The sequence below is a fragment of the Rhagoletis pomonella genome, unplaced genomic scaffold (genome assembly GCF_013731165.1).
Source record: "Rhagoletis pomonella isolate Grant_MI unplaced genomic scaffold, Rhpom_1.0 Rhpom_scaffold_00010, whole genome shotgun sequence".
Classification (NCBI taxonomy): domain Eukaryota; kingdom Metazoa; phylum Arthropoda; class Insecta; order Diptera; family Tephritidae; genus Rhagoletis; species Rhagoletis pomonella.
In genome coordinates, this window is record NW_023458564.1 from 2,978,022 (window position 1) to 2,996,608 (window position 18,587).

The following is an 18,587-nucleotide window of genomic DNA, read 5'->3' on the forward strand; positions in this document are numbered from 1 at the left end:
GTGGATAAACTCGGCGCCACAAAACAATGCGCCAGTTATTTATGGTTCATAGAAAGGGCTTATGGTTGTTTTTCTTGTAATTCGTCTAGCAACAAGCTACCTTCACGTTCTTGGTATAGTAAAAATATTGATTGAGACATATTAAATTTTAAATTTGCGAGAAAATAAAAGCTTTAACCGCACGCCATTCAGTTTTCAGTAATACTTATCCATACATACATATTTATATGTATGTGTGTATATCACGCTAAAAAACTTCACCTGTGCAATTAAAAAGTTTCTCACCAGGAATTCCTTTCATCCTTACAGAAACTTTGCCGCAGCTCCCATAACACTCTAAAACTTTCAGCTGTGGTTTGTGACATTGGCCGGATGCATGCGCTGATGCATTTTTATATATCACCGATATGTGTGTATATTTAGTATATGAACACATGTATGCATGTGGGTGGGTGTACCACTCATTCGAATTGATGTAATTACGCGTATCAGACATGACCTCTTCTATACAAACTTCAAAACTATGCTTAGCAGACATTCGCTGAAATATGCAAATTGTAGTTCACGTGTGTTCGTTCGCTCACTAAATCAGTGTATTTAAAAAATGAGGTGTGTGTTTCTTGTAGTTTTTTCCAATTTTTTATTTTTTTTGTAACGTTTTCCTTTAGGTATTTATTTTTTGTTTTTAGCTGCTATTCTCCTTGCCATATTTCTTTCAACTCGCCTTTCATATGCCACTCGAATGTCAATGACTTTCGACAGCGCTTGCGACGACATTGTGGCATATGAAGGCTTTAATGAAATTGTTAATTGCAAACTTTTGCTTGGAGGGCAGCTGGCAGCTGGTAGATATCAACCATGAACCACTCGTTAGTAAGCAAGTTGAAAGGGTGAATGAACACTTCAAATGTTGGAAGGAGTTTCCAGCGCTTTCAAGTAACTTGAATGTTCATGTGTATGCCATGTATGTATATACTTTAAAAACAGTTTGCTGATGCTCATTCATATGTGTCATTTCACATTGGCTACTGTCAACTAGTGGTGACAACTATTGCGGCGACTAGGAGGACAGCGACGTAGGCGGCGAAGATGTTATTGTACTCCATGGTCTAGCTGCCAGGGCTGCTGCTCAATTATTTCAACACATTGAACCTGATTTGAGGGGGAGCATAGTTTCATAGAGCGAGAGTGGACGTATTGGTGACAACATTAGTAGCAGAAACAATGGTTGTTCACTTAAATTGTAGCACTTGCATGCACAAACCTATATATGTATGTATGTACATTAGGGTGGTACAAAAAAAAAAGAGTAAAGTCGGAATTTTAAAGCTCGTCACCCCCCAAAAAAATATACAGCAGTGTTTTATTTTGAAATCAGAAACTATTTAGAGGTCGCTCAACGCGTTTTCAATGTATTTTGTTTTTCGTAGAAATGGTATAGAATTCTTACCATTTCAATATTTTTCAGTTGGAAAACTCTGTTCGGCAGACTTCCATCAATAATACCCATTCGTTTAATTTACCGTTTGGTAGTATAACTATTTTTCATAAGTCCCCAAAAATGTAAAAAAAAAAATGCAAGGGAGGGAGGGGGAACCCATAAATAAAACAAAAATCGTTACATGCATTTTTAGACCACCCTAATTTATATGTGGTCATGCTCAATCGTTCGCCCATCAAAATAGACAAGTTTTTATTCAAGTAAAGGAAAAGTTGACCGCAAAAGTTGCATTAAACACACACATTTTTATACAAATATATGTATGTGTGTGTATGCATGTGCATGGCATCCTTGCTGTAGCTCTCATTCTATGCGTTTTTTCCGCACATTGTTCTTTTAGTTGTATTGCATTTGGTTTTTAGTTATTTGCTTCATTGTTTGCCGTTAAAAGTAGTTACTTGATAATGTTGACGATACGAGTAACGTCGGTAGGTCGTTGGGTTTCCGTAGTTATTTCTGGTCAATGGTTTATGTTTTGTTTTGCGAAATAAAGTTGTTGGTTTCCGCCTGGGCGCTGATATCGGTGCAACTAAATTTTGCGAATAAATATGTATATTAACAAAGTAATATTTGCATTGTGTTTACTAAATATGAAGCTTGTGTTGCCGCAAAGAGCTGGGTTATTTTGTGGCAGTTACAAAAAGTATGCAAGAAAGTTTGGATGTTGTTGTCTTAAGAAAGGTGCTTACTATAAATAGAAAAATTAATAGGAGTTTATATTGATCTGACTGACAATCTGCATATGGAGCATATCGAGCCCTAGCCACCAAAAAAAAAAATGTAAGCTACGATTTTTAAAAGTAGTTATTTTTGATGCAGAAATGCTCCTTTAGCATCTGGATGCACTACTGCATCGAAAAGTAAATTCTGAAAAAATGTCGTTTAAATTTTTTTGGCAGCTAGGGTTCGATATGTTAACCTATGCCCAGGACCTTCGCGAGAAAATCCGGGGCCCGGGGGTAAATATATGTCGGCTCGGCCCCAAATTTGTTTTTTTTTTTTTCCTTTTTAAGCGGATTCCCAACGTCTTCACTCCATAATTGTTCAGTGCTTTTTTCGTAGTATGGTAGTAGTACTATTTAAATTAAAAAATGCAACTTTTTATGTGAATATCTATCTATATGTGACACGTAAAGTTACCCTGGGTGTCGCTGATTACGAATCCGATGTTTGTTTTTAAAAATTCAAAATGGTGGATCCAATATGGCGGAAAAAAATTAAAATTTGTTCGGATTCATGTGAAACTCAAAAATGTCGTTGACACCGAAAACGAGGTCAGTGATTACGAATCCGATGTTCGAAAACCCCCGAGTAACGAGTTTCAAGAGAATTTAATTAATTTCAGAATAGTTTGTCAGATTTGATTTTTTTGTACTCCTTTTTGAATGAACTTTTTGTGAATAACCTAATTTTGAAGTGAAATTGGGAAAGGACTAAGGCAGCTAGAAAGCTGCGGTTTATTGCATTGGAAAGAGTCTCCCGTTTACTATAAGAGTCGATGAAAAAGTGAAAACCGATTTTTTCTGACCGTAGGTCCCTTTTAACTTTACATGTCACATACAGGGGCGCCCCCAGGAATATATTTTAGGGGGGTTTTATATTTCTGAAGATATATCACCGGAAAATACTGAACATTTTCTTCAGAAAATACGCTCTTTAAAATATATTTATGCAAGTATTATATTATTATTATATAATAAATAAATAAACGTTTTAAAATTCATAAACTGCACTTTATTTACATATGATTAACAGAACTCAAACACTTTTAACCGACTTTAAAAAAAGGGGAGGTTATCAATTCGCCGGAATACGTAACTTTGGACCACGTGAACCGATTTCAATAATAATTTTTTTGTAGAAAGATGGTACCTCAAAGATCGGCCCGTAATTTGGTTTAGAGATCCGATGATTGGATCATGAAGAAATTAACGGTACCCCTAAATTTGAATATAAGAATTGAAGTCGGTTGTGTTCTTTCCTTAAAAACTACTTTTTTTAATAAAAAGTTCTATAAACTGAAGATGCGCTCAACTTTCAAAAGTACCTAATAAAAAATATTAAAAAAGACTCAGTAAAAATAAATTTATTGATTCCATGAATTTTTGCTCTTTTATGTTCCTTTTTTCGATTTCTGGTTTTTGGCTTTCGATAAAAATGGTGATTTTTCACGATTTCTAAATTTTTTTAATATTTCGAATACCGAAAAAATTAACTGAACTCTCAAGAAAAACGAAAAATTCATATAAAACGACGGACGAGAAATGGAAAAGAAATTTTCTACCGAAATTTCTTAAATCAGTTTGCAGCTCTCAAGAAAAAATGCTCGTATATTCATTTCCTCATGAAAATTGACAGCAAAAGCAAAGCGCTTTTTCAAGCAACAGAAATTATAATAAATATTTCTTATAATTTCCTTGAGAGCTGGATTCTTAGCTTTAAGATACAGTTTGTATTTGAGGTTATTAGCTTTAGGGGGGGTTTGAACCCCAAAAGCCACCCTTGTGTGCGCTAATGGTCACATATATATAGAAATGTTGTGTTCGTATGTCACGGTCGTCAAAACTCGAGATCGGCTGAACGAATTTGAATAATTCTTTTTTGGCATTGGAGGATTGCCGCCTATTTGAAAATTTTAACTCAGTTCAAATTGATAAAATAAATTAAATATTGCCATGGGGGTGTAAAACTAAAGAGTTTTAAGAAGGCTTACAGCCGAAAATATGTTTGAAGAGGGTTGCAACCTGTTTGAAAATTTAACTAAAGTAAAGCGATAAAATAAATGAAATATTACAATATTGGTATCAAATTAAAGAGGTTTAAGAAATATAGCTGTTGGAAATATTTTGGTGAAGGGTTGCCACCAATTTTAAAATTTTGACTCAGTTAAGCTGATTAAGTAAAAACTAAAGAGTTTTAAGAAGGCTTACAGTAGAAAATATTTTAAAAGAGGGGTGCCACTTGTTGAAAAATTTAGCGAAATTTAATTGTTATAGGAATCAAATTAGAGAGGCTGAAAGAAAACATTTGGAAATACTTTTGTGGAGGGTTCCAACCTATTTGAAAATTTAAACTGAGTTAAATTGATTAAACAAACGAAATATTGCAATGTGGGTCATAACCTAAAGTGTTTTTAAAAGACCCAGTTGTTTGAAAATTTAATTTAATTAAATTGGTAAAATAAATGAAATATTGCCGTGTGAGTGTCAAACTAATGAGTTTTAAGAAGGTTTACAGTCGAAAATATGTTTGAGGAAGGTTGCCACATGTCTGAAAGCTTAACTAAATTGCATTGATAAAATAAGTGTATTACAATATGTTTTATATACTTTAAAGCACAATTTCTGCCGCAAATGAGGTACAATTTGAAAAACTTAATTTTCCATCTCTGCTCCGCTTGGCATTGGCTAGTTTTTTTTTATTATTTAAAAAAATGTTCAAGTGGATTCATGGCGTTTTGATAACATATATGGTACACCCTAAATATGTATTTATGTTGTTTTAATTGGGTTCTTTTACTTACGTAATTTTCAATCAAATCATTTCGGTGTGGCACAAAGTAGTTGTGATCCTCCATGTCACGTCGCTTCTTCACACGTACGAAATGTTCCATTGGATTGAGATTGCGACGTGCACAGGCGCTAGCCAGAAATTCCTCCACCGACATGGCATCACGTAGATAAACTGTAGCATAGGCGTTATCAGGCATGGCAACTTTGAATGTTTTTTCCGGTTCGTCACGTGAATTCATCTAAAAATTACAAAAAATATGACGCACAGATTAAAATAATGTCGAAAACATCAATATTTTTTTGGTGACAAAAAGAGGAGAAAGTACATCCATATGTATATAAGTGTGTATTTCATTTGGTATTACATATTCCCCTTCTATTGAAATACATACATTAGGGCGGAGTAATTTATTCGGAGCAAAATTGTCGAAGAAAGTGTATGGAAAATTTAAATTCCACGATTAATTCTAAGCAAAAATAGCGAACAAACTATGTATATACAAAAAATGACGTTTAATCCTTTCAATTTTCAAAAAGAAAAGCAGTATAGTATATTGCGGGGACCGTAAATAACAGTGACTTTTTTTTTAAGTCGAAAATAAAAGTCTTTTCCTAATAACAAACAAACCGCTTATGCATATTAAACATGTTTGGTATCAACTGAAAGAGGGCTAAAATAGATTTAAACGAGGAAAAATATTTCAATAAAAAATGTTTTTAATTTCAATAGAACAAACCTTGCGTCAGGTATATGCATTTCTTTTGTATTAAATTTTAAAAATAAATATAAATAGAAGTGGTAACCTTCGTTCGTTATCTATGTTTACAAGCTATTTAAGTCCTCTTTCATTTGGTACCAAATTTTTTTAATTTGGATAAGCGGTTTGTTTACTATCCGGAAAGACTTTTACTTCTGACTTAAAAATAATCTGACCAAGTTTAACTGTTGAAAAAAATAACTGTATTTACGGTCCCTGGTATATTGTAAGATTTCTGGTGGAAATATACTTTTCATTGTAGGCAGCAAAAAACGGCATACAAAATATTTTTTTATTGTCTTTTTGGTGAAATATTTTCTTCAATATGAAGAAAACACAAAATCTTGTAAATGAAAAATTAATTTCGTTCCAGTAATACACTGAATTTTCTTTTAAAAATTGCGAAGGTCAAACGTAATTTTTAGTATCGAACGTAGAATTCGAGTATGCCATACACTTTTTTCCGTAAAACATTTGATGTTACATAATCCACACGTATTAAAATTAAATATCATCTTAAACACATTTATGAGTATAAGCTTATAAATTTGTATATATAGTATGTATAGCATAAAATATTGCATTAGGAATTCACCAAGCGGAAGTGGACAAACTCAACAAATAAACATTGTGGGCCACCTGGGTTTTTGATCGATAATCGCCTGCAAGGGGGGACTTAAATTGTTACCGCGTCTCCGCAAAAGGTATATGTATAGTTTTATATAAAATGCTTTTTAAATGCAGAGCTGCGGAGGATCTGCAAATAGTAAAACAAATAGAGACTTAAAAAACTAAAAAAAATATTAGTTTTTTAATAACCCAACCTGAAAAAATATCGTTAATGACTTCCCTGAACGTGACAGTCAGTTACTTTTGACCTATTGGACTTACGTCATTCTGCACATTCGTCAAAAGATAGAGTCCACTAAGATATTGGAGCGCCAACATGCCATTCCAAAGGCAGATCTTTGGTGAGATTTATTCCAATTTTGCTAGGGGCTAGGGGCGGGGATGGAGGAGCATCTGTTACTAGACACGCGCTATATGAGGCATGCCGCAGGGCATGACGATAAATGAAGATAAGTTGCCAACAGCATCATTTTGAATTTCGCTGCTATTATTTTAACCGCAACTGTACCTCGTAAAAGGTGTTGCCATGAGATAAACCAATTATATCATAAGCTTATAACTAGTCTGAGCATTACTTCGTTGAAATGGATCACCTTTGTCCCGTATGGCTGGAAAAAAAATCTGGCAACACTACTCCTAAAGTAAGGTATCTGCAATAAATAGTCTGGTAAGGCGATTACAGTGCTGAGCATATGAAAACATAACGTCCACGGACGAACTGGATGACTATAGTAGGAAAACATCCTCAAGTTCTAAAATAGCTAATTCAGAACTCCTTAGAAATAAAAACAAACTTTCCAAACTTCAGATTCTCCACGCTAAATGGAAGTACACTGAACATTAAAACTACATATTGAGAAATTGGTTTAATGAAAAAGTTGGTCACAGATTGTATGTATGTACGTTGTGGCACACTTATCCTAAAAAAGGCACTATCTTCAGTTTTGCATAACGAACAAGATTCCATCGAGAAATTTTATTTAAATGAAAATTTAAAAAAGGTATACTAAAATATTTCGACGAATTGGTAACCTCCTCTTTTTTTGAAGTCGGTGAAAAAGTTAAAATAACCACTCGTGCTTATATACCCGTAGTTGCGTATGTAACGTATACGCTCCGTAGAAACATAAGCATTCATTTAACACGTTTACCTACACGACCTAACTTAAAAGTAATTAAATATTGGCGTGGAAAATTTTCTCACAATATTCCTTATGCATATATATGTTATTTTCTTCATGTACATATCGATCGCCGAGTGGAAGATCGACCTATCGGCAGCCAGTTCGAAAACGCTCTATCTTAAAAAACTTTTCAAGAACGCCCTATTTCAGAATTTAATTGAAAAACACCCTGTCTTAAAATTCGGTTTAAAAAACGCCATATCTCACTTCAAAATGTATTGAAAATATGCTGATATAGGGCGTTTTTGAAACGAATTCTGAAATAAGGCGTTCTTGAACATTTTTTGAGATAGAGCGTTTTCGAACTGGCTGCCGAGATAGGTCGACCTTCCACTCAGCCATCGATATAAATTAATTTTAGAATAAATTTCGAGTGTGTCAATAAATATATAATTTTTATCAAAAAAAACGACTTAAAAAATATATATAAATTTTTCATGATCCATGATCGGGTCTAAACCAGATTAGTATGGGACCACCTCTGAGACACTACCATTCTGATGCAGAACTATCGAAATCGGTTGACGTGGTTCAAAGTTATGCGGTAACATACTACATAAAAGTCTGTTAAAAATGGAATTTCAGTTTCTTAAATCATAGTAATCTTTTACTCAATGAAATTTTTTCATTTAGTGGCACGTAAGTTGTATTACATTAGACTCGTTCATCTTGCCATGAAGAATATTTTCACCGTTTAACTTCAACATTTTGAAATGTCTGCAATTATTCTATTAAAAAAAATATCATAAAACATAAAAAATTACAAAATACGCTGCACTTTTTTTTAATTTGGTGGCACACTCTTGAAACTTCACAGATATGTGGTGTTTGATACCAACGTCCATTGCCTCTAATATGAATATTCTATTTGAAAACTTCAAAAAGTTATAAAAAAACAATTATGTTTTTTTTGAGTGACAATGGAAAAATGAGTAACTGCGGCTCTTTTTCGCCTAAATAATCGAATTAAGGCTAAAATTTTTCAAATACTTGACTTATATTTTATTACGTTACCGTTTTTTCTGGCGAGTAAATGCAAAAAGACGTAACAACATTTTTAATTGAAGTGGAAAAAGTCTTGACAAAATTTTGTTTGTTTTTTCCATAAATTCGATAAAATCCATCATCAATCAAAAACTGAATTTGAATTTTTTTCTTAACTACGACTTTTTGCATTTCAGTTGACGATTTACATATTTGTACAATTGAAAACGGCTTCGTACAATGAGGTGTTTAAACAAAGCTGTTAAGCTACTGCATACATACATACATATTTATATGTAGAAGAGGTCATATTTCAAAGCTAATAAAGTTGATAATATTTTTATTAACAGTAATTCGTTGTTGTTTATTTTTACCAAATTAAAACATCTTTTTCTGGAGAGCGAACAAGTTTTTTCTAAATTTTGAAGTGAAAAGTAGCATCATGTGCTGCCTATTAAGGGATTATTACTTATATTAATTAATGTTAATGTTAATTACAGTCATTACGAATATTCCTGTCGCACATAATGACGCTTGTACGCTAAAGCAATAATAAATTACACCTGCGACATAATTTTTTAAACTTTTATTTCATTAAGTTCCTCATGTTTCAATCCATCATTTTTCCCTATTTCATTAAAACGAAAATAAAACATGCAGATTTTTTGGTGTTTTTACACTTGTATGTGCTTGGTGTTTCTCTGTTCTTTTTGTTATTTTTCGTAAAGTCAAAACATTGGCAACATTTACATATATACATATGTATACGTACATATGCATGCATGTATGCACATACGGTTGTTGCTCTTAATCAAATATTTCAGCGAAGTCAATTTCAGTGATATGTATGCAAATGCATATAAAATATTCATTTGAATAATTATACTTTATTTGTAGAGAAATTTATTTAGGCACGAAACAATCTGGCATGTTTTTTCGTGAGTTATATTTTTTCGCAAATGTATAGGGATTAAAAAAGGCTAGTCATTAAAGTTAATTACAGCGACACCTTTGTTAGTTGCAAAACTCGCTGCATACAGCTTAAAATTAAATTTAACTAGCATTTCAAACATTTTTTTCATAAAACGTATTAGCAGAAATGCATTATTATTATTTTATTGTATTTGCTTGATACTACGAAAACGGCAAAGAAGTCAGTTTCTAAAAAGCGAATAATTTGCTAACTAAAAGTTTTTAGTGATATAAAATCATCAGAATCGCAATTAAATAATCGAGCGACCAAAACACATCATGACATAAGTAACTATAGTTTCGGCTATGCCACAGGTTCACTGTGCACTCTTTATTTATGTTAAGGGGAAAACATTAGGGATATTCACGATCCGGTGCATGCTGTCTAGCATGGTGAATAGATAGCATGAATAGCATGATTGTGGTAATTTCATGTGTTCAAACAACAACAAAATTAGCCAATCATGCTATTTATACTATCTATATTATAATAGATGGGAAAGTTACATTCATACATCCGTATAAAATAAAAACTAATATAAAATATATTTTACAGTAGGCCTTGCATGCCCGCACAGTAAATAGGTCACACAATTTCATCGTACCTACATAAAAGAGTTAAACGCAAAGCGTTTATCTAAACAGGCAGTGGTATGGGAGATATATGTTTTTGTAATCCGACTTTTTCATTTACACTGTAAACTCTCTTTTGCTGATAAGTGAAAATATTGCGAAATTTTGTGTTTTTAATTGCATAGATGACGAGTTGTAACACAAAATGAGAAATCTGAAAAATATGTTGTGTGTATGCAGTAGTCTGTTTTTTGCGGTTACTACAAATGATCGACTCATTGGCCCGTATCGCGAATTTCACGTGAACAAATATCTAAAAAAAATATTAAGCAAAACAAAAACATTTTTTCCCAATTTGTTTTTTGTCTTTTGCATGTGAATTATAAGACCAAAACTCAACACTGAAATTTATGAAATAGATTTTGAGGGTGTTTTCACGAATGGTGAAAGCGCCATTCATACAATTCTTGACAGCTGTTTTTAAGAGGAAAGTTGGCTGTTTACAGTGTCGCACAAGTCTGTGTTTACCACTTTCTTTGTAATTTTTTTATTGATAAAGTGTGGCGATAACTGCTTCCACATATATACATACATACAATAAAAAAAAGATTATACCCTTTAAGGATTAATAAATATTTGACAAATTTCTGAAGACATGCTGCCTCAGAAATCAGTGTTTATTGTGTTATTAGAATATCGTAAACTTTGACAAAACGCTTAATCATAACAATGGCCCATGATTCAGTAATACAAGGTTCGATAAACTGACATTTGTCTCTCTCGCACCGCTCTCTTAGCAGCGGCACCGTGTTGCATCTTTGCAAATTTACTTGGTACAAGCTTTTGTGCAATATGTGAGTTTGTATATGCATATGCAGCACATTTAACTGATGAAAACATAAATTGTTTTTAAATTGGATGTTTACATACATCTCATAGTCAGTGTTGCCACTGGCTTAGCCTTTAAAGTATCCATAAAAAATCGAAAACTGTATCCAAATGTATCCACCGAAAAGAGGGGACATTTTTACACAGTGCATCTATGGAAAACAAACTCGGCCCCTTATCAAACTTATTAACATGTAGTCAGTATTTTCTCATCGTTAGACAGGGATTTAGGAAACAAAGGCCCGTAGTTATAGTCATAATTAGGTCGACTCTAAAGTTAATTGCAGCTTTTTGACATAATTTTCAATGGGATATCTGTCAAAAAAGCTGCTTTTAACTTTTGTGTCGACATAATTTTGACTATACCTACGTGCTTTTGTTTCCCAGATCTGTTTCTAAGAATCGGAAAATGCTCCTGGGTGTTATCAAATGCACGTTTATGAAGCTAAAAATTTTATTTTTCAAAGTGACAAGAATAAGTGAAAATAGTTTGCTTGGAGGACGAGCAGAAAACTGTTAAAAATGTTATAATAACTCGAACATAAATAAATAAAAATTCCTTCAACTTACGAATACTTATGGGAAAAGGTATCCAAATTTACACTAAGGAAAGAAACGATGTATCTCTAAAAATTTAAGGCGAAAATGTATCCAATTGGATACATATGTATCAAAACGGCAACACTTTCACAGTCGTTTTATTCTTTTTTTCACACACTTTTGAATTTTACTTGTCACCAACACCAACTCTTTTATGCGAATTATTATTTTGAAGTCCATCAGCATAATTAAAAGCGAATTTACAGAAAAACTTAAAATCGAATTATGAACGTTAATACCGGATTGATTGATGCTAATTCTACCAAGTTTTCTCCAAAATTCTTCAGTAGCTTTTGAAATTAGACCGAAAGTGGAACCTCGATTTTCATTCAGGGGCATTTTGCCCGTTTTTAAGTGGCAATACCTTTTGACCCGCCTTTTTAAAAATTTAGATTTTTTTACCCTTTTCCAAAATTATGTGCGACTTTTGCCCCTTTTCAGAGATTTTTTTATGAAATTTTAACAGAACCATGCTTTTATAAAATATTTCCTCCTGTAATTACGAAAAAATTCAACACTTAAAAGTTTTAAAGGAAATGCAACTCTTCTCTGTGTTTTGGGCAAATCTTGCCGCGCTATTTTCTTTTTAAATTCAGCAGCTTTGACTTAGGTTCTCAGATTTATTCTTTAACTAGTAAAGAAAAGCAAGAATAATAACGTGACCCTTTTTTACGTCAATTACCCATTTTTTGCGACTTTCTGAAAATTCTCAACGGCAACACTGCTCATCGTTCCATCATCTGCGTTACACACCGTCGCCAACGCGTAGGGGCCTGTTAATCTTCCGTAAGATCGTTCTCTCGAATATTTCAAGAGTCGCCCCATCAGATGATGTCCGCGCCATATACCAGCATGGGCATGATGAGTGACTTATAGAGTGGTGGGTGCCAAGGCGCGAATGCTCTGACTCTTTGTTTGATGACAGGAGATACTTCCATCTTGTCCTCGTTGATCATCAGACCCAATCACTTTGCTACGTTATCCAACTTGGAAAAGGCAGGACAGAGTTCGAGGTTTTTATTACTGATTATGTCGATGTCAACGGCATACGCCGGAATTTACACGGCCTTGTAAAAACATGTTCGTGAGTGGTTCAGTTCTGTAGCTGTTATTATATTAATATTTGCATCATGCGACCATAAAAGTGTGAAGCAGCCCATCTAATTTAGCAAAAAAAATTCTGGAAAATGTGGGTATTGTTAGGTAGATGTGTATTAAACTAAGGTAGATTCTTGATATTTTAAAGTCGGAAAAACTCAACGCTCTAGCAGGCACATTCTTTCTACTCGCAATATACGTAGTAGACTATGGCGACCCCAAATGAAATTATTTATGATTAAAAGTTAACAGTTTTATAGTGTTAGGGAATGGTGACAACAATTTTAGGTTTTCATTCAGGACATTTTAAACAGCTTTCATGGGATACTTTTATCCTTTCGTTACGGTTTTTATTATTTATTCATTTGTATCAGTAGTTTTTTATATATTTTTTTTGTTTTCATTGCGAAGTTTGTATATTAACGCTTCGTTTATAATATGATCACTTCGTTTGATACGATTTTGTAAATTCTTTCTTCATTTAAATTGTTCAGCTTTTGGATAAGTGGGAATATTAAAAAAAAAGTTATCTAGTGAAGTTTTCCCTACAATTTTGGTTTAGAACCAATTATGTAATATTTCATTTAGTTCCAATATTTGCAGCCTTTACTTTTAGATAGGGCGTACTGCTACTGAAAATATTCCTAAATCAAATTTCTCAAATGCCTTTAGTTTTGTACCGATATTGTAACATTTCATTTATTTTACCAATTTAATTGAGTTAAATTTTCGAACAGGTGGCAACCCTCCACAAACATTTTTTCGACTGTAAGTCTTTGAAGAACTCTTTAGTTTGATACCCACATGGCAATATCTAATTTATTTTATCAATTTGACTGAGTTAAAATTTTCAAATAGGTGGCACTCCCCGTCAAAATTATTTCCAGCAGTTATCTTTCTTAAACTTCTTTAATTTGATACCCATATTGTAATAATTTATTTATGTTATCAATATAATTGGGTTTAAAAATTTTCAAATAGGTGGCAACCCTCCAATTTTTTGCGATATCATTGATTCTGGTATTATCCCGAACAATGAAAAAAAAGAATTATTCAAATCGCTTCAGCCGTTCTCAAGTTTTGAAGGCCGTGACATACGAACAGAACAATTTTATATATATAGATATATTAAAAAAAACACATATCATTATTACAGAAGTTATACATATTTAACATTGGCAGGTCTCATTTCGCCCCCCTTGTATGTATGTATGTAGGTACGTGCTAGGGATGGGTAGTGGGGGGTTGAAATTCGATTTTTTCCGATTTTCGAACATTGCCCAACCATTCGATTAATCGATTCGAAATTGGGTGGTGCAAATTCGATTTAATTCGAATTTTTAGAGTTCGGAGCCGTTTGCGTTAAACGTTTAACACCAAGTCATAAAATCTGTATCGTTCGCTCAATTTCAAAAAATGAAGTGTCAAATTAAAGGCTTGCCCTTTGGTCTGCAACATAGTTTTAGTTTTATAAAAAGGGTTGCAACAGGTTAGAAAATCTGAATCAAATAATCGCTACAGCAGATGTTTGCGTTAAATATTTAGCACTAAGTCATAGAATCTGTATTGTTTGTTCGATTTTCAAAAAGGAGTTAGGTATCAAATGAAAGTACTTGCCCTGTAGATGTGTAATATGGTTTAGTTTTGAGCCATATGTAGGAAAATCAAAATCAAATTATTTAGTAAGTTAAATAAATTACCTCAATATGGGTATCAACGGAAATGGTTTAGGAGGATTGCCACCTGTTTGAAAAGTCGAATTTATTTAAAGAAGTGTTGTGCTTAAAATACTATGCAACAACTAAAATATTTTTGATGTGCTTGAAGAGAGTGGCAACCTGTTTAAAAAGTTTAACTCAAATTACATTGTGCGACAGCCGAAACCAGCCCGGACTTTGTTACCATTTTCTGAAAGTATACCCATCCAGTAGTAAAACACTCGATGGATTTGCAAAAGTTAGCTCGTATTTTTATTTTATGACCTACTAAAGTTTTCATGTCTCGGCCTATGTAGTTTTCAAAAAAGTCGAAAAAATTGTTAAAATAAATGTCTGAGCGAAATTAAAGGTTAAGACATATATAATAAAATTTCATGGGAAATATTTTCGTAGAACATTTTTAGCCATTAGCTCCCGCCTAAAAGGGTAATTTTGACTCTTACTTCAAAAAATCCCGCAAAAAGCAAATGTGGAAGGTCGTTGGAGGATTGATTTATTCTAGAAAATTATTCTCCGGAAAATTTTACTAGGGGTCTCCTCAGGCAAAAGCCTCCAAAAATTTAAAATAAAAAATCAACAATTTTTTTTTTTTTAATTGAGTTTAGAATAACAGTTGCTTCTTGGCACAGATTTTTTGTTTCGATGCATCAGATCGAAAAACACACACAGTTATGGCAAATTTAGTCAGAAAGAAGAAATTTGAAGAGTTGATGTTTTGGAAATAAAGATGAAATTCGATTTATTCTAGAAAAATTCGATTTTATCCGAATTTTGGCAACACAAAGTTCAATTTCAAAAAGTCGCCATTTTGGAGCTAAAATTCGATTAAAATTCAAATATCGCAGACTCGAATATCGAATTTACCCATCCCTAGTACGTGCTTATATTCCAGCCGTTACAAATGTGCAACCAAACATAAAAATTAACAACATGACATGTTCAGATTCCGAAGATTGAGAGCAGAGTGAATTACAAAGTCCATGAAGCTTTGTTTCGATTGTATGCAGCATGTTATTAAGATTAATTATACCCTTATGGTGTCGATGTTTAGCGCCAAAAAGCTTACATAAATAAATATATACACATCCATACATATACACGTATGGACAACTACATTTAACTCCTCATCATCTAAATTGCAATCTTTCTGTCCATCCTTAGCTGAAAGCCGCTTAGCTTTGAAACATTTCTGAAGTTTGTTTGCTCACTTAACCAGTGATTATTATCGTTCTAATTAGACTTTGCCAAGAATGTGAATGTTGCTATGGGTTTTATTGTTTATCTAGCTAATAATATTGGATTACCATGCATGCAAGTTGCCGATAATAATGTATTATTATGCTATTCATTAAAAACATACGAGGTATAAGTAGCAAATAGTAGTAGAACGCGTGTACTTACATAGCTTCACTTACATACTCACTTACATACATGTATTAAGTACCGAACTTTGGAAGTCTTAAGTGAGTAAGGCTGATCTTCAGTGAATAAAGATGGCGCGTTATATGCATTTACATTTGTATGGGCATTCCGAAGGTTTCCAAGGGATTTAATAAAAGCAACTGTTGATGTAATTTCGTGAACGAAGTTTGGACTAGTCTTGCAATGACGCGATTTTCTGAGGTATGCCTTCACATGATGATGATGGTACGTTTTTCACATAAAAATATATACATAGGTGCTTATATATATACGTAGATATTTACATGCATGTAGATATACACACATTCAAATTAAGTGCATGATAGCATTAATTGTTATAATTAGAGGAATATGACTTATTAGATTTGGTATGTTTTCATTAGCTGTGTGTGATACCTCTATACTTGGCCTGCGATATCAGGTTCTCTGTGCACTTGCGGAGTCCACCGCATACCAATTTTGCACAATATGAGAATCACTCCTATTTCTTAGCGTTCGGAGATAATTGATGAAAACCGTTCAGTGCCGAAATTACTTGACAAAGACTATCGGTATACATAGAAAAGTTTAAGATATCGGTGTTTTCAATGTATATAACAGTAGTTTTTCAGAAAATAGAATGGACTAACAATGGCATGTGAGACGGGGGGTGGGGATGGACTTGAAAGGTTTTTGAACTGAACCCATATATGTAGAAAGAGAAAAGTTTAACTTTTTTAATTTATTCAATTAAGGGTTTCACAATATGTCATAAGCGTCGTCATGTTACAAAGTCGTATAATTTTTCAATGTAAAATAATGGTTAAAATCCTTTTAGAGTATTTGTAACTACGCTAAAATGTTCTTAAATTGATAGAAAATTTACAATTAGCTCTTATTATACCTGCGAGTCCCCTAAACCCATTTCAACCGAAAAAGCTGGCCAATATTCCAAAAATCAAAGTTTAACCCATTTTAACTCATTTAAAACAAGTTTCTGATATTTGTTGAGAACTAAAAGAGTTAGGAAGGTATGAGGGCCTTTCTTCTGAGTCTATGTAGCTTCAGTTAGCGTTTGATGTTCTGTGGTATTTTCGTCCAGTGAAATGTTTTCTAGCGAATATTACGCTATCTAATAAGGTAGAGCCAGGCTGCCCTCACTGAAATCAGTCCTCATAAGTAAACAACTTTTAAAAGGTCAAATGAAAATGTTCAATATATTTTGAGTGACTCGTACAAACCCGTACATGGCGTATGAGTAACATTTTCGATATTAAATTTTCAATGTTTGTTCATTCGCATTGCTAACTTAAAATTAAAATGACCTGATCTAGAAAAATGGTATACGGATCTGTAATCTATAACTCAAGATTAAGTTTACGAGTCCCGGGGTTTTTGTTTGTGTCACTTTAGAGTTCCTACAGTGTTATTTATTTGCTAAATTTATATATGCGGCCAGCTTACAGTGGAGTTGCCGTGGAAAATACGCTCCGGACAAGTTGGCCAAGGCAAGCCCTCTCCAGTTGATATCAAGAAATAAAGGAAGAAAGGGAGCACTTTTGAGCTTCTAAAAGTAGGACATATATAACTGAAAAGTCTTTCGGGCCAAAGACGGACCGGACGAGGTCAAGGGGTCTTCTTAGGCTCATAAAGCAACAATTCTCTATGCAGATGTTTGCGCAAACTTTTATTATATGGGCGTCGTGTGGAGGAGGATGAGGTGGCAGTATCCAACACTTTCCTTTAAGCTATACAGTTCTGGCAGGGCAGTGGTTTGGATCATGTTTTTCAACCAGCAGTGAGTGCTCTGCGGAACTGAAGTCTACCGCATGTAAAACACTGTGCTTGGCGCATAGCGCTTGCTGCTTTAGCTTATGAAATTTTAACTCTCAGCCTTAGGTATATACATATGTATGTATGTCTATGAGTACTGGCAAAAATTGATTTAAAATGTCTACATCCTTTCAAAATTAATAAACTGAAAAATCTGATTATGTACGAGTACATGAAATTACACGGCCACAAATTTATTAAAAACTTAAATTACCTGCTTCAGATTTGCCTGGATAATAAATGTTCATATCTCTTTGTAGACAGTCAGTGACCTTAAAATTGCGTGCATCTACTAATTGGCATTGCCATTGTTTTCGCTAGCACCTGTGCCGCTTCGCAGCATTTATATGTTGTTGTGTTGAGTTTTTGTTGGCCGTAAAGTACCAGAAAATTGTTTTAATGCTAACTTGGCGTTCATGTATTTTTAATACATTCATACATATGTACATATATAAGTATGGATGTGTGAACATATTAACGCCCATTTTAACTCGCATTTATGAATACAGTTTGTGTGTGTGTGTGTTTTCGAGTCGGAGTACGAACGAGGCGCAATTTTTCAGCTTTGAACCGGTTAAGTTGGCTAGTGTTGCATACGTCTATATACATATATGTACATACATATGCTAATTATACCTTTCATGAGCATGAAATGGTATTATAACTTTGGTCCGATGTTTGTAAGTACCAGAACAAAAAGAGATAGACCCATCAAAATGTATACTTATATGATCAGAACGTCGAGCTGAGTTGATTTATCCATGTCCGTCTGTCCGTCTGTCCGTCTGTCCGTCTGTCCGTCTGTCCGTCTGTCCGTCTGTTTGTATGCAATCTAGTCTCTCAGTTTTCGAGATATCCGCATCAAATTTGGCAGGTGGGTGTATTTTTATAATGTATTAATCATTTGTCGGAACCGGAAGAATCGGACCACTATA

General features: G+C 33.5%; 1 protein-coding gene across 1 annotated transcript in view; it reads right to left on the reverse strand.

The window, feature by feature from the left end:
- Positions 1 to 18,587, reverse strand: part of LOC118745946 (protein still life, isoforms C/SIF type 2-like) — a gene marked incomplete in the record, with an annotated part of 407,983 nt that overhangs the window by 156,612 nt on the left and 232,784 nt on the right. The window contains 1 exon segment of the mRNA XM_036479612.1: positions 5,025 to 5,252. Coding sequence (XP_036335505.1) covers positions 5,025 to 5,252 — 228 coding nt within the window.